Genomic DNA, 15,544 nt, shown 5'->3' on the forward strand with positions numbered 1-15,544 from the left:
CCTGCTGAGCCGCAGGTTTGCCGTGCGTGGAATTCAGCTGCGCCGCAGTGTGCTCTGGTCCATTAACCAGGCCTCGTTCCCCGGGCTGAGCGCATAGTTCTGATTCCAGCAACGTACTGAGAAAATAAAAAATAAAAACAAAGGAAGCCTCCCGAAACCCAGGGAGGGAACATTACCAACGATTAAAATGGAAGAAATAAAACCAAGATGATAGGAAAGGAAACGTGCCTGATTTCAAGAAGAATCAAAATGTGCTTTGAATGAAACCCATAAAACTCCTGTTTCCTCTTAATGGCAGAGAATTAACCCGTTAACGAGCCCTCGGAGATGCCGTAAACCTTTCAAACCAGCTGAGAGGTGCTCGGGGCTGGGCTGAATGCATTCCTTAGCTGCTGCGCCAACACGTCCGGGATCCAGACTTTTCACTTTGTTTCCTGGAACTACCTGTTACCTGACAGCAACGGGAGGGAGCGGGGCTGTGTAGCGCGGGTACCTGTCAGAAGCCCCCGTCAGTGGTGGGCTCAGCATGCTTCTCTTCAGCAACATGAAGTCTTAGTCTCCTGCCATTTCACTCTGGTGGTGGTGGGCACTATTCCCTCCATACCTTGTATATATAAATGTGTGTTTAGCGAAAGGGCTTGGGGTTCACAGGGCAGAGGGAGGTTAAACACGCATGTAACCGTCAGAATTTTTTGTAGAAAAATCAGAACACTCAAGTCGCTGTTGCAGTGAAGGGCCTTCAGGTATAATTATAGCCCCACTTGAATTCCCCCAAAATATCTGTGGTGCTGGCAGGATATATTTAGCTTAAAGAACAGATCGTCCTGGTAACCAGATTAGGAAATGCAAAGAAATTTTTCAGTGTACATTAATTATTCTCTCTGCACCCAGGATCTTCCATGACAAGTAGGTGCTTTGGGAAGCGCGTTGTCAGTGCTGCAGCCCTCACCTTCCCCCTGTTCTCCCTGGACCCCATTCACACTGTCGCAGCAGGTTGCTGTGAGGTCGAACTGGTGCATAAATACGGTTCTGACCACAGCTGGATCAACCCCAGAAGGACATTTAGCTTCTGGCGCGGTGGATGACTGATGGGCACTTCACCACTGTGCTCCAAACCCTCTCGGCGGTGAGTTGTTGCTTATCCTGGCCCAGACGCCTAAATGTGAGTCTGGTTAATGACTGATGCCCGTAATTGTGGTGCTCCTCTGAGCTCACAAGGCTGCAAGAGGTGCCTTTAGCCTCGGAGCAGATGCTGAGGTTTCCTTCTGCAAACATCTTCTGGCTGCGTTAGTGGAAGCTGAAATTCCCGTTGCACCTCCAGGGCAGAGCAGAAGGTGATGACTCCTCCTGGTTTTCCTTCTCCCAAAAAAGCAGCACTTGGTTCCTAATGCTCTTCCTGTGCCATTGCTTCATGCAGAAGGGCTCTGCTTGCCCCAGATCTGCACCTGGCTTTGGAAAAGAGCCCGAGATGCTGGTAGCCTGGTAGTGCAATTCTGGCGTCTGAGTGACTCGGGTTTGTCTCTTGGCGTCTCTGAGTGTCACAGGTCCGGGGCCTAATCTGCTCTAGCTGAGCCGGCGTGATTGACGTGCCACACAGATTTACCGGGTTGTTCAGTCAGGTGTGCCCTTAGCCCGGGATGGGGCTGCTGCTTTCCAGGGAACCCTGTGAAATGAAGCTTTTGTGAGCGTTGCTGCGAGCCGGTGGAGCGGCTGGGGCGAGGACAGCACGGAGCATCCGAGTTCGGCAGGGCTCAGGAGACCTGACTGGCAGATGGCGTTTGCTGCTTGATATAAGGGGATTTGCCACACGACCTATTCAGAATCTGTGTCACGTGGCAAATTGATCAGACCTGGCAGCTGATGGAGGAGTAAACGTAGCCCATCGCAGGAGCTGTGGCGAAAGGGGCTTGCAGAGGAATCCGTGAGGATCTGTGTGTTTTCCATGAAGATTTGCTGATGCTCACGGGCTCAATCCTCATTTTCTTTCGGTGTTCAGGGCAGTTTTCTCTCCCTTTGATAAATAAAGTAATTTGCTCCTCCTTAAGCTTACAAGGACGGACAGACAGCTCCGGCAGCGGATGCTGCGTGAGGCTGACAAGTCGGCTGGAAGGAATCGGTTGGTGAAGTGGCTTGAATATTAACTTGACACCTAATTATATCCTCTGGGGTTGTTTTTTCCATGCTGTCATGCCCCGCGCTGTCTGCAGTTACTGCGAGTGTTGTGTAGCTATCTCAATCCAGTCACGCTCCAGCAGACAGAGGGGATGGAATCGGCAGTTGTGAAAACTGGCCTGGCCCTGGTGCACCAAGTAGCATCTCCATCATGTTTATATTTGCTTAAACCAAGCGGCATAGGTTAATCCTGGATAGATTGGAAAACAAATGCGGTCTTTGGCCAAAGAGAGTGTATTTGCTCAATTTCATAGCTCTCCTGGAATGGAATTTAACACCACAGGTCTTGTGGGAGTTCTGGTGGGACCTGCGCTGTCTCTGCTTGACCAGAATTGACTTTTTCCAACCTGATTCATATCCTGGCATTTCTTCAAATGAACTCTCTTTCTTCAAAGAACTCCTCTAACCAGCTTCCACACTAACTCCTAAAGTGAAATTTCTTACAGACTTTCTCCTCCGAGGAAGAACTCAAGCAGCAGCCTAGCTGGGCTTAGTTTACGGTATCTGACAAGACCACTACCTGAACTAGGTTAATAAGAGGCTGAACTAACCAGCACTACTTGTTCTTCAGTCCCCCAGGTCCTCAAGAGCTGCACTGAATTCATCGAGAAACATGGCATTGTGGATGGAATATATCGACTGTCCGGGATCGCGTCCAACATCCAGAAGCTACGGTAAGGGCGATGCATTTGAGAAGCCTCTTTGCACAGGACAAATGAGGCACACGTGGGGTTCGGAGGCTCTGCACTGAGATGGTCGCAGGGCGGACTGTCCCAGCAGCTCCAGTTTGGGTTTGTCACTGGGTAGGAGCAGCACAGGGTCATTCAGTAGAATTTGTTTTCTTCAGGATAGAATATCAGAGGGCTCTGGGCTTGAGGTGTCACTGTGCTGTCACGTTTCATTCCCTTTTCCTCTTGCCCTTTTGAGCAGCTGATGTTTCTCTTTGCTGCTTTGGACTCCTGGCGCATTGGCTATTAATCGGTGACATGCAAAGCATATTTGCATAATTGTTGGTGAGTGGCATTGCCAGGCTGCGCGGCTGTGCAGGGGAAGTCCAGGTGTGTGTCCTCCCCAGCTGGGAGCTGGTCTCATCCCAGTAAACAGGCTTTATCCTTTTGTGAGGCTGGTTTTCCTCCTGCCATTTGGAATGCACTTTCAGTTGTGAAGGGACTGGGACCAGTGGCATGTGACTAATTCCAGCGCTGATCCAGAGGCAACAGAGGGATATTTTCCACAGGAAGGTCCCTTCTGCACCAGCTCTGCCCAGGTTCGGTGGCAGGGTTCGGGCTGGTGTGGTTACTGTACTAACCCTGGTACAGATGGGCTTATTCTGCTTCAGCTTAATCTCGTTTCTTGTAACAGCAAGGTCCGTTTTAACAATCTGCTCCTGAGGCTTTGATCAGGCAGGCTCCAAAGACTCTGATTGTAGCTGTCGCCCACAGCAGTCTGGGCTGAATAACATGTTTGCCCTTCCTTCAGTGACATCCCTTTAATTCCGCATTTTGACTCGTGCTGGACCATCCTGCTAGTCGCTGCCCTGGTCCATTTTTTCCCTTTGTGTCACCAAGACCCTGCAGATCTCAGAACAGCCAGTGCAGAGAGACAAAAGGACTAATGCAGTAGGTCTGCCCCTTCTTTGCCCCTCACGGGCACGTCTCTGCACGGTAAGAGATTTATTCTGGGAGCGCTGGAGTAGGGCAGGGATGTGGCCAGGGAATTTCAGCCAAGGCTGAGCGCGTTGGATGGGTGGGTTGGTGTCTTTCCCTCATCTCCCTTCTGAGCTCGCTCTCCTCTTCTCTGGAGCAAAGTGCAGGGAGTAAGTTTCTCTCCCAGCTATGAGTAAGTGATGAGTCAGAACGTGCTGGTGGGAGCGTGTAGAAACACTAAACACTGAGGCCTGTGGCTCCAGGCAATCCAGCAGCTGGGGAAAACAGAAACCTCTGCTTCCTTGGAGGAGCTGGGGTGGGCTGAAGCAGCAGAGCCCTCTCCTGTCCCCCAGGCTGACTGCAGACAGGATGATGCCCTGTGTTGATGACAAACCCTTTTGGTTTACAGCTTAAAGAAAGACCCTCGTAGGGAAATGGAGCTTGAGCTAGTGCAGCCGTGTTCTCGCAGCTCCCCGTGGCCTGACTTGCCACGCTCATCCCTGACAATCTGTCCTGGTAATTTGAAACAGTGCTTTCCACACACGTGTTCTAGTGGCGAGCCAGCCCTTGGCCTTCTAAGCTCAGCTTTTATTTCATAAATGTCTGTGATTTTGGTTTTTCCTCTCTCCAAAAACTAAGGGAGTGCTCGGGGATTTTCTTCATGTGGTTCCTGGCTCTGTTCACCCTGCAGCAGAGGCTCGGCTCACCAGCTCGTCCCCGAGGAATTGCTGCCCGCCCCCGTTGCCACGTGCAGCAGCTGCCGATGGCACTGCTCTTCCACATGGCTTCATCGCTTCAGTGTCCAGGCTGCTGACATGCAAAGGGACAGCAGCTGTCCTCGGACCATGGGCACTCCTCCTCCAGGCAGCGCCTGGAGTTCAGCGTGCACGTGGTCTTGGGAGATGTTCCCTGCTGACTTTGTGAAAAGTCCTGTCGCAGCAAAAGGGGCAGCAGATGAGCCAGTCAGTTGTAAAACTAACTGGAAATGCCTCGATAGGAAAAAAAAAAAGGCTCATTTTAGGGAAAATCGACTGTGGCAGCACCACAATCGTGGGTCGTGTGGTTTTGTGCCTGTAAATCAGGAAGCCCTTGCTTTTCTTGACTGTAACTTGCGCTGGGGTTTATTTCCATCGCTCCTTTTCAACCCCTTTCACCCATTTTTCTGTTCTCATTTCCAGCCACGAGTTTGACTCAGAGCAGATTCCTGACTTGACAAAGGATATTTACATCCAGGACATCCACTGCGTGGGCTCCCTCTGCAAGCTCTACTTCCGCGAACTCCCGAACCCTCTGCTGACCTACCAGCTCTACGAGAAGTTCTCGGTAAGCGCAAGGCGATGCCTTTCAGCACGGCTTCATCCGCACAGGTCAGAGCAAGAAATGCTGAGAAGGCTCCAGCTCCCACACGCCTTTTTTTCAGCTTACTCCTGCTTAGTTCAGGGTTTTTAGATGACTGGGAGAACCTCTCTCCAAAATGACCAGCCTAACACCCCCCCCCACACACACCACGTCCCCTCTCCGGGTGGCATCCCACCATTGCAGAAGTGCAGCCATGCCCCAGGTTTGAGGTCTCTCTTCTATTTCCCCTTTAGGTTTCCTCACGTTCGCCTTTGTCACCCCCTGCCTCACCGTATTGATCCACTTTGGGGGCCCCGGTATAAAGTTACTGGGACACTAATGATGCTTTACAAGAATTCCCTCATCGATTGCCATTCCCCAATGACATCTCCAACAGGGGTGGAATTAGCAGCAAATGCTGCTTGGAGCTGAACACCCTCTGCAAGGAATTCCTCTGTGCTATCAAGCTACAGAGTGTCCCAGATGTTGATTTACTTGGCCCATCTCACATGATCCGTGTGCCAGTCTGTCGGCAGGTAGAGCAGAGCCACGTGATCCGCCTCACTGCTGAAGAACGGCACATCAGCCACGCGGTTCAGGATGCTGTGGCAGGTATCTAGTCTTATTTGCAGCTAAATCCCTTCCCGTCTCCTTCCAGGACGCCGTCTCTGCTGCTACAGATGAAGAGCGGCTGGTGAAAATCCACGATGTAATCCAGCAGCTGCCCCCTCCTCACTACAGGTTCGTGCAGCCTTTGCTCTGATTATATTAAAACGCTTTATGGCTGTAGAAAATAGATTCGTGTTTTCCTTAGCCCCTTACAGACCAACACTGGAATCGTTACGTGCTCGTATTTGGCTTCCTTGGATGTAGAGGAGGGCAATCCCAGCCTGTTATGTCAGAAGTGGTTGATATCACTAAGGAAATAGTTTGGGGGGGAACAACAGCAGCTCTAGGAATCAGTTAAAGCCAAAAAATTGGTTCAGGCCTTTATTTTAATTTGGTTGTGTGTATTTTGTCTCCAATTCTCCCTTCCCAGCCCCTGCAATAATAGTAAATTGCAAATTATAACAATGCTCCAGTAAAATAATTCATTATAATGCAGTGTTTAAAACTCATCAACTCATTATAATGATATATGCAAACTAATGAGTATTTATTAATAACTAATTGGTGATATATGCTAATGTGCCACAATAACACATTAATGGTCCTTACTATTAAAAATTATTACAGGGTAGGGAGAAGAGGCATCAGACCAAGTATGGAGATAGTTATTAATAGCGTAATCTTAACAGTATGTTAATGATGCTTTAAATGGTATTAAAAAACAATTAGTGTAATGATGTGCGGTAACTAGGCCTCACCAATCAGGTGAGGCTGCGGTGGTGTAAATAGTCACTAATAATGTATTTTGGAAGTTATTTAAATATCAGGAATCAGCCGGACCACAGTAACGCTGTGGCTTATTCTCATACAGGTTGTTGGGACAGCAATACCATTGTGTGGTCATTAGCCTTGATTAAAATGTTAACTAGTGTGTTACAAGCTACAAATATGGGCTGTTTGCTCTTTAAATAGCATTAATTAGTTAAGACAAACCAGCTATTGCACTGATTGATTGTAATATTTTCTTTATGCTAATTAAGGGGGCAGGGCTCTGAGGAGGACCTGATCTGAAGTCAGCTGTCACCTTTGGTTTTCTCTGGCACTTTCCACCTTTCCCGTGAAGTGACTCTCCCTTTACAGGGATGACAGGCTCGTTTAACATGGGGGGCTGATGCTTGTGGCTGGCTTAGACCAGAGCGGGGGGGAGGCAGCTGGGTGCAAAGTGGAGTGTAGTTTGCTTGAAAACCACTTTAATTTTCTGCAATGAGAAGTTCCATGCAGGCCTCCAACAGGGTGGTGCAGGGTGTCCCTTTGGTTTCCAGCCAGAAACATCCATCTTCAACTTCAGGCCTCGTCCATGTCCGGAATTGTAAGCCCCAAAGTCCCCCCATCCATCCCCACCCCAAGAAAAGGGTCCCCCCTCTAACAGGCATTGCAACATCGAGCTAAAGTAGGTATTTTTATTGCACAGGGTCACAGTAAAGCAGCCAAACTGCTGCTTCCGGATCCTGCTGGGGTGGGGGTACATGGAGTGTTCCCATCCGGTGATCCAGCCGTGCTGGCTGGATCCAGCCCTTGGACTCGGAGCAGATGCGTTGTCCATCTTTTCGTTGAGCCTGGACCAATCAGGAGAGATTCCCTCTTGCCCCTCCCCAGTGAATTATTTGCAAAGACAATTTTACCTTTAGTCTTAGGGCACGTAGTTGAACATTTGCTCCTGTGAGCTGTCAAACCCAAAGAAACCACGGGACTGGGGTTCGTGGTGTCACACGCAGTGTGGCTTTGCCCGTGGTGCTCAACCATCGCCTGTCTCCCCTTTTCCAGGACGCTGGAGTTCCTGATGAGACACTTGGCTCGCCTCGCTGATTACTGCTCCATCACAAACATGCACACCAAGAACCTGGCCATCGTCTGGGCTCCAAACCTCCTCAGGTACTCCAGCCAGTGTGGCTCTTCTCTGCCTGTACGGTTTCCAATGAGAAAGCATTCTAAGCAAGGGCTGTCTACATCAACAGCGTTTGGCTGCAGAAACTCAACCTTACCGAGATCATCTTGGATCATCTGTCCCCTAAATCTGTCCCCTAAATTTGTTTTGAAAGGGCGTAAAAAGGGTAGTTTAAAATTAATGGTGTAATTTTAAAAAGTTTTTCTTTTTAAAAAAAAAAGTATCGGTTTGGCCAACTTGTATCACTTCCTGCAGCACTTTTGTTACCAGCCTGGGAAATCCGATGCACAGATTCCCCTTACCGAGCGCTTCGCTCCTCTCTGGCAGTTCACCCACAAGCAGTCAGATGATCTCTTTGTGGATACTGGGGTACTTGACCCCCAGATCTGGCTATAAATCACTACAGTGTCATCATTCGTGTAGCGCTGTGATGAGATTTCATCTCTTAACCGCCCCGGAAGCCTTGTCCCCCTGAGCAGCCAGGCACCACAGCTCCAGCCCTTGAGCCTTACCCGAAAGGAGCGCGTCTTCCCCTGTTCTTCGGCTGTTGGTGTTTCATTTCGTCTGCCTTCTCTCCAGGTCGAAGCAGATAGAGTCTGCCTGCTTCAGCGGGACGGCTGCCTTCATGGAGGTGCGAATTCAGTCCGTAGTGGTGGAATTCATCCTGAACCACGTGGATGTCCTCTTCAGTTCCAAGCTCAGCTCGGTCATACGAGATGGAGCAGGTGAGTGTCCTCCTCCGCTCACTTTACCTTGAGCAAAAAGGTGACAGACACTGAATGGAAGTCTGGGACATTTGAAATGTGTTTTTACTGTAACCAAGGGGACAGGGTTATGAGGTTAGGACCTGGCAAACGGAGCCTGGTTTTAGAAATTGCTCTCAGTGCCTCCCTGAAGCCAGGGACGCTCTGCAGAAGTGCAAATCTTAGTGCTTGCCCTAGCACTGAGAAATTGTAAGGAAACTTCACTCAGTTTTGGAACCTAAATTCCTTGAGGAGTTGCTGAGAGCACAAGAATACCTGTTCCACTGAAAATGAGCAGAGTTCCGCAGGAAATAAGTTTACTCTGTGTGTTAGATCAACATACGTGGCTAGCACAAGCTGTTCTGACTCCTAAGCAGCATTAAGTGTGCACCATCTGCTCCGGGAACCTGCCCTCCCCTGTGGGAAACAGCTGGTTTTCCAGGCTATTTGCTGCTCCCCGCTTTTACATGAGCCCAGCCTCTACCTCACATAGCGGAGTTGCTCCAAGTCCAGCTTTTGTTGCTGCCCGAAGGTAATTTTAAGTCAGTAGGAGCCAGAGGTTGGCTGAGCAGTAACAGCCCACAGCAGGCTGAGCCCTGCCAGGGGGAGATAAGCACACTAAGAGACCGAGCCAAATGATTATCCAGGCTTAGAATGGACCATGTAAATTCAGCTAATTGTTTAATGACTTGGTCGTTCACATTCGGCACGCTTTGACACAAAGCTGGCGGGGAGAAGGGTCAGGCTGTTTCAAGTGCCTCAGCAAGGCAGCATCTCCAGAGCTTCCAGCAGCACAGCTTCTTGCCTGTCCCTGCCCGTAAGAGGTGTTCCCAAGCCTGCACTAGGCTATTCCAGGTAAGGCTGGAACGCAGACTTCACCCAGGACAGCATTTACAGCTCACCACCACACACCAGGCTGTGACACTGAGCTGCGATGCTGAAGGGATCCGTAGGAACTGCCCCAACCAGGATGTTGGTGTGATGATGTGCTTCCCCCCACACCCCTCAACTCACGTGAGAATAACCATACAAATACTTGCTCAATAAGCAAGGGCAAACAGGAGACAGCAGGCTCCTCGTGCTCCTCCGCGCTGCAAGCTGACTTAACAGCCTGAGCCTAGCAGCAGGAGGCAACATCCACCACCTACAAAAATCATCTCCAAAACCAAGCACCAAGGCCAAGGGCAAGACACGCAGCTAGACTCTGTTTAGCCTGTCCATCTGCATGGTCGTTTGCGGCCGCTTCAGTCACACGCGGCATTTCCTGCCACGCCGAGAGGTGACACCTGGGAGTGACTGAGGCCAAGCTTCTCAAAAGGGAAAACCATCCCTTTCTGTACAGACTATTACTTAAGCTTCATCTGTATGCAAAGAATACCTATATTCTATAGGAAATATTCCTACATACCTATATTCTATAGGTATTCTTACAGAATACCTACTACCCTCGAGGTCGGTGGGGTAGAAGGAGAGTAGAATACCTCCTTCCCTCCGCCTTCTCTGTTTAAAACACACTGAGCTGCTCTCGTAACGGAGAGGGTTTTTTTGTCAGAACGTACCTCTGACAGAATGGCTCTTTGGACCCCGTCTGTGGGGTCAAAGCTGAGGATAAAACACAGCACCTCCCTAGACACACAGAGCCAGAGCTTTGATCTCCGTACTGCTGTTTGCTGACCCTCCCGGTGGTTTTCCCTGACAGGGCACAGTTCTTTATCTCGGCCCAAGTCGCTGCTGGTGTCCTCTCCTTCCACGAAGCTGCTCACACTGGAGGAGGCGCAGGCACGGACACAAGCCCAGATCAACTCGCCCATCGTGGCCGACAGCAAATACATCGAAGTGGGAGAAGGCCCCGCAGCTTTACAGGGGAAATTCCATACGGTCATAGACTTTCCGTCCGAAAGGTAGAGCCCTTCCCAGCATGTCGTAACTTGGTTTTTTTATTACAGCCAGAACTTGCCAATGCTGACTGACACTAGTCGTACGTAAAGTATTGTAGCCAGTTTTCCAGCTGCTTTGGGCTCTGCGAGGACTCAGCTTTCATCAGTTGTCTTGTGGACACGGTCTAGCCCTAGAACTTCAGCACCACTCCCTCCCTGTTGGCAGGGTCAGCATTAAACGTGTAAAGCTGGGATGGTTACAGATGCCTACACATGTCACCTGCACAGAAAGGTGACCAGGGTGAACCCCTGGAAACAAAGATTTCAGGACTAAGCACCTGTAACAAATCCGGGTTCCCTTGAAGTGGAGCAGCTGGACAGACTTGATGACTCGAGAAATTAAATGTGGCAGTGGGAGGAGGCAACTGTGACTTTACAGCCCGAGGGAGGGATGGCTTTGAGTATCTTTGACAGCTGCACGGCTCCTCAGAGAACTGCTGCATCTGCCAGCTAAATAAAAGCCATCCCTCAGCTGCTGTACTGCACAAGTATGGAGCTTTGCTCACCTGATCTGCATAGTCTGGTGGAATTTACCCAGTGAGACTTTAGGACCAAGCTATAAGAATAAAAACACCCTCAGCTATTTGGAAGAGGCTGAGTTTCTAAGCTTTGTTTCAGCAGAAACCAGATAGCACTAACAACAACCAACCAGGAGCAGGAACTAAATGCAGCTTCCCCCTCCAACAATCTGCTCTGTTTTGTCGCTCCAGAAAAAGACCGCCCAGCAAGATGAAGAAATCGCCGGTTGGCAGCTGGCGTTCCTTCTTCAACCTGGGGAAGTCATCCTCCGTGTCCAAACGCAAGCTGCAGCGCAATCCCAGTGAGCCCTCGGAAATGAAAGCCATAGCCCTGGCAGGTGAGGGTGCAAGCCCAGGGGGTTCAGCAAGGCCGAATTCAGTTTTCCAGTGGGCTTTTGTCTCCTTCTAGTGTTCAAGCTGTGCACAACACCTTCATGAACTGCTCTTTCCTTAACGGATCTTGCATCAGCCGAGAGCTGAACCTGACCCACGGTATGTGGGCACCACTGTAAAAAAGTCTCAGAATAATTCCTTCTGATGCTCTTACTGGGAATTAAGAATACAGTTCTGGCTCCCTTTGCCGCTCTCAAAAGACGCACAAACTAGATAGAGGCACATTTCCAAACACATCCACCCCAAACACTGCACCACCGTAACTAGAGGCGGCATCCGACAACCGTTTAGCCACATCCCACCGCACGCAGACTGATTTCTCAGCCCTTTCCATATACAGTTTACAATTTCCAAATTTAAAAATAGCAATAGTATTTTTTTGCAGTAAAACTCACCTGCCAGTGAGGACTTCTATCCCATCTTCTCCCAGGTGCCAGTTTTAAATTCTAACTCTCATAGTCTCAGTATAACAAACACAATATATAAATGTTTTTTAAGAATGTCTCCTTGGAGCACCGAAGACAAGTTTCATGCTCCTAAAAGGAGTACTAGAAACCCCTCCAGGTTTTTCCTGCCGTCGTTACATAGCCAAATAAAATGCACTTTGCTAATTCAGCTTCTCGCTGTCTCGGTTGCGTTCCCTTAGGTGGACGAGGAGACAGCGGGACTCTTCGCTCAGCAAAAAGCGAGGAATCGCTTACCTCTCTGCACGCCGTGGATGGTAAGACAAACCTGCACCTGCACTTCTAACACTTGTGGATTAAAAAAGGCGGTTTGACATCACTGACTGTTCAACAGGGCAGATTTTCCACCCCTCCAGTAAAAGCTGGGCTCGCTAATGGACGAAGCAGCTTACTGGGTATCACAGAGATGCTCTTCAGGTCTTTGTTTGCATTTAAGGTAAAAAAAGCAAACCTCTTGCTTTGGCAGAGCTGGCACTGCTTACCTGCGTTCCTCGCCATCTCCCCTTCCTGTTCTAAGGGGCATGGGGAAGAAAGAGGCTTTCTGAGAAAGCCTTGGGGCTACCGCACACTTTGCTTTTGCACACAGCTAAATCAGACCTGACCTCTGCTGTAAAATAAATACACAATAACCAGTTACTAGTCACTATGTTAGTTTTGTGTTTGGAGTTCACCAGGCAAGCGACTCGCACGCTGCCTTAAAAAGACTGTCACACCACCGAACCATCACCTCCCGGAAGGAGGCTCTTGACACTAACCTGTACCCACTTGTTCCTAGGTGAATCCAAACTGTTTCGCCCCCGAAGACCGCGGTCCAGCAGCGATGCACTGTCTGCTTCCTTCAACGGAGAGCTCCTAGGAAACATGAATCGCTGCAATTCTTACGACAACCTCCCCCATGACGACAGCGACGGGGACGAGGGGCTCATCCACGTTCCCGCCCTGATTTCCCCTCGATCTGCTGAAGATGTTGACCTGAGTCCGCCAGATATTGGAGTCGCAAGCCTGGATTTTGACCCGATGTCTTTTCAGTGCAGCCCGCCCCAAGCAGAGTCAGAGTGCCTGGACAGCAGCACCTCCCTGCTGGAGTCAGTCGATATAAAGGAGAAGCCAAGCCTGCTCAAGAAGGATTTAGAATCAGGCAGCCAGTCCCAGACACCAGGCAGTGCCACGAGCTCCGAGCCAGTCTCCCCTTTCCAAGAGAAGATGAGTCCCTTCTTCACTCTGGACCTGAGCCCGACCGAAGAGGCACCCTGCAAACCCCACGCCTTCTCACCCAAGATGGGGCGAAAGCCCATCAAATCGCCACCGCTGACAACGTCAGAACCTGTCTCCTTTGGCCTGCCCAGCCGCACGTCCGAGGCGATCGGAGGACCCCTGCCATCCAGAAACTCCTCTGCTTCCAGCTGGAGCAAAGGCCTTGGCATCACTGAAACCACAAACAGGTCCCCAACTCAGATGTCCTTGCCCCTGAAAAACAGTGAAACAGGAGCAGGGGAAGGAGCCCACCAAGAGCTACAGCATGGCCAGCTAGTGGCTGCTGGCAAAGCCGAGTTGCCAGAAGAAGGGGAGAGACCCATGTCAAGCAGTCAGAATAAGACTGTACCCTCTGGACACACACAGCCAGGTACAGTGCATTTTCCTCCATTCTTTCTTTAAGTTCCAAAGGGGACCTGCTCTCCAAGCCGTCCTCCTCTGCGTGCCTTTAGGAGAGGGGATTGCCCGTCAGTTCTGATCACGAGTGTCTTGCGGGGCTGTGCAGATCCGTAAGGTCTTAACCTCTGCTTTCTCCCTGTATCACACAAATCTCGGATAATTTTCCATAATACTTTGTATACCACTGTTTTTTTTCCCCCCCATCCTGTCATACGTGAAAACCTCTAGCATGTCCTTCTCAATCATTTCAGCCAATAGACCATCTAAGACTTTGCTTTTTTTATACTAAAAATCTGCCAACACGCGAAGAAGGGACCTTTTGGCCTAAAACCTTATGATCAAAATTGTGTCAGGGTATCTCGTTCTCTGCTACCTACTTCCTACCTCTCTAGAAATGCAAGAGGAGCCTGTAGACAATCTCTTGTGTTTTCTCCTTTTTGTGAAGACCCGCTGTGCTGTTGAGCAGCGTTTGCACGTGAGACAGAAGTGTTTCGTGCCAGAAGGAATTGCCACTGTGAAAGCGTGGAGAGCATCTATTTTTTTATAGTAGTCATTAAGGTTAGGTCACTCTCCTTATTGGGTAACATAAAATCACTCTCTCTCTCAATTTTCCCCCCATTAGGAGCAGTTGCCCTCGACTCCCCCCAGGATCCTGTTCCCGTCAGTTCTGTGTCTCTTATCCCTCCTCCTCCTCCGAAAAATGCAGCGCGCATGCTCGCCCTAGCGTTAGCCGAGTCCGCACAGCAAGCGTCCGCTCAGTCTCAGAAAAGGCCAGGAGATGCTCACTCTGAAAGCACAAATTATGGAGAGACTGAAGCTGGCACAGCTCTAGAAAAGCTCCATCTCTCTGCTGGTGCTCCAGACAAGCTCCACCTGTATACCGGGCTGCCCGAGAACCGCCTTCACTTCCAGACTGGTGCACCAGTAGAGCAGGATTTCCAAGGTAGCGGCACGCCCGGGGAGCAGAACCACCCGCCGGGTGCACCTGGGGCCCGGGACCCCCCACCTCTCCACTCGGGCATGCCTGGGGACATGCCTGATAGCAGAGATGCAGAGCAGGAGCAGTCCAGCTTCCATCCTGGTAAAGCTGGGGACAAAGAGCCCTTCCCCTCCCATGCTGGGGACCGAGAGCACACACACCACCACACTCCAGGCGCGCTGCCTGACTGGGAAGCACCCACAGCAGACCTGTCTGTAGATAAGCCCCACCTCCGTGCATGCATGTCTGGGGACAAGCACCACACTCCTGTCTGCACAGCTGATGACAAACTCCAGTCTCCTCCTCCTGTAACTGCCGGGGAGAAAAGCACCCCGGCTTCAATGCCGTATTTAACCACCATCCAGCCAACAGCAACCGAGCCGAACCGCGGGCCGGCAGCTCCAGCCACCACGCAGGCAGACGTCACCATTCCAGCTGCTCAGCGCCCGCTCGCCACCAGCCAGCCCACCCCGGCGCAGAGGCAAGATCACCAGGCAGCAATGGGACAAGTGCCAGCGGCCTCCGCAAAAGCGTCGAGTAGTTCTAACCAGGTACGTGGACGTGCTCCCCTCCAGCCTTGCCAGCACAGTCGGTCCAAACCCAAATAGAAAAGAGGTTTAAGGGAAAAGAAGTATCTGCTGGGGTGACTGATGCTAGGTTAGAAGTGCTCAGAAATGAGAATTTTTGCATCCGCTCTTCACTGAGGCTGACAATCACCTCTTTATGCAGGTCAGATTCCTGGCGAGAGGGTTAGAGAAGGAAACGTTCCTCAGAAATCCAGACTCCCCACTGCCCATGAAACATGCCTGCAGCCCATCTTAAACACCACAGCCACATTTAGGGAAGGGATTTCTGCCCTATGACACTGCTTGAGCTGCTCACCAGGGTGTGAGGAGATTAAATCCAGGTCCATTGTCATTAAGACAAGCACCATCTACCAAAACACCATGGGCACAGAGTAAAAATTCTAACCTGAGGCTACACAGCGCCCACGCAGCCCCTCCACAGCGAGCAGCGCTCGCTCTCCCCAGCAAACAGGAGAACTTACACTGAACTAATAATTCATGCGAGCATCCCTGGTATCTTAACTGCAGAACAGCAGAGGGAAGAAGATGCTCGCTCCTAACTCCCACTGGTTTCTTCTCTG

The 15,544-nt window shown here is 50.5% G+C and overlaps 1 protein-coding gene across 1 annotated transcript in view; it reads left to right on the forward strand.

Moving 5' to 3' along the window:
- The window catches only part of LOC104492397 (rho GTPase-activating protein 32-like), a 26,314-nt gene that overhangs the window by 7,911 nt on the left and 2,859 nt on the right, over positions 1-15,544 (forward strand). Inside the window, 10 exon segments of the mRNA XM_010134955.1 lie at positions 2,744-2,846; positions 4,997-5,141; positions 5,815-5,897; positions 7,590-7,697; positions 8,290-8,435; positions 10,153-10,354; positions 11,101-11,246; positions 11,948-12,022; positions 12,541-13,389; positions 14,041-14,958. Coding sequence (XP_010133257.1) covers positions 2,744-2,846; positions 4,997-5,141; positions 5,815-5,897; positions 7,590-7,697; positions 8,290-8,435; positions 10,153-10,354; positions 11,101-11,246; positions 11,948-12,022; positions 12,541-13,389; positions 14,041-14,958 — 2,775 coding nt within the window.

Source organism: Buceros rhinoceros, unplaced genomic scaffold (genome assembly GCF_000710305.1).
Source record: "Buceros rhinoceros silvestris isolate BGI_N320 unplaced genomic scaffold, ASM71030v1 scaffold7004, whole genome shotgun sequence".
Lineage (NCBI taxonomy): Eukaryota > Metazoa > Chordata > Aves > Bucerotiformes > Bucerotidae > Buceros > Buceros rhinoceros.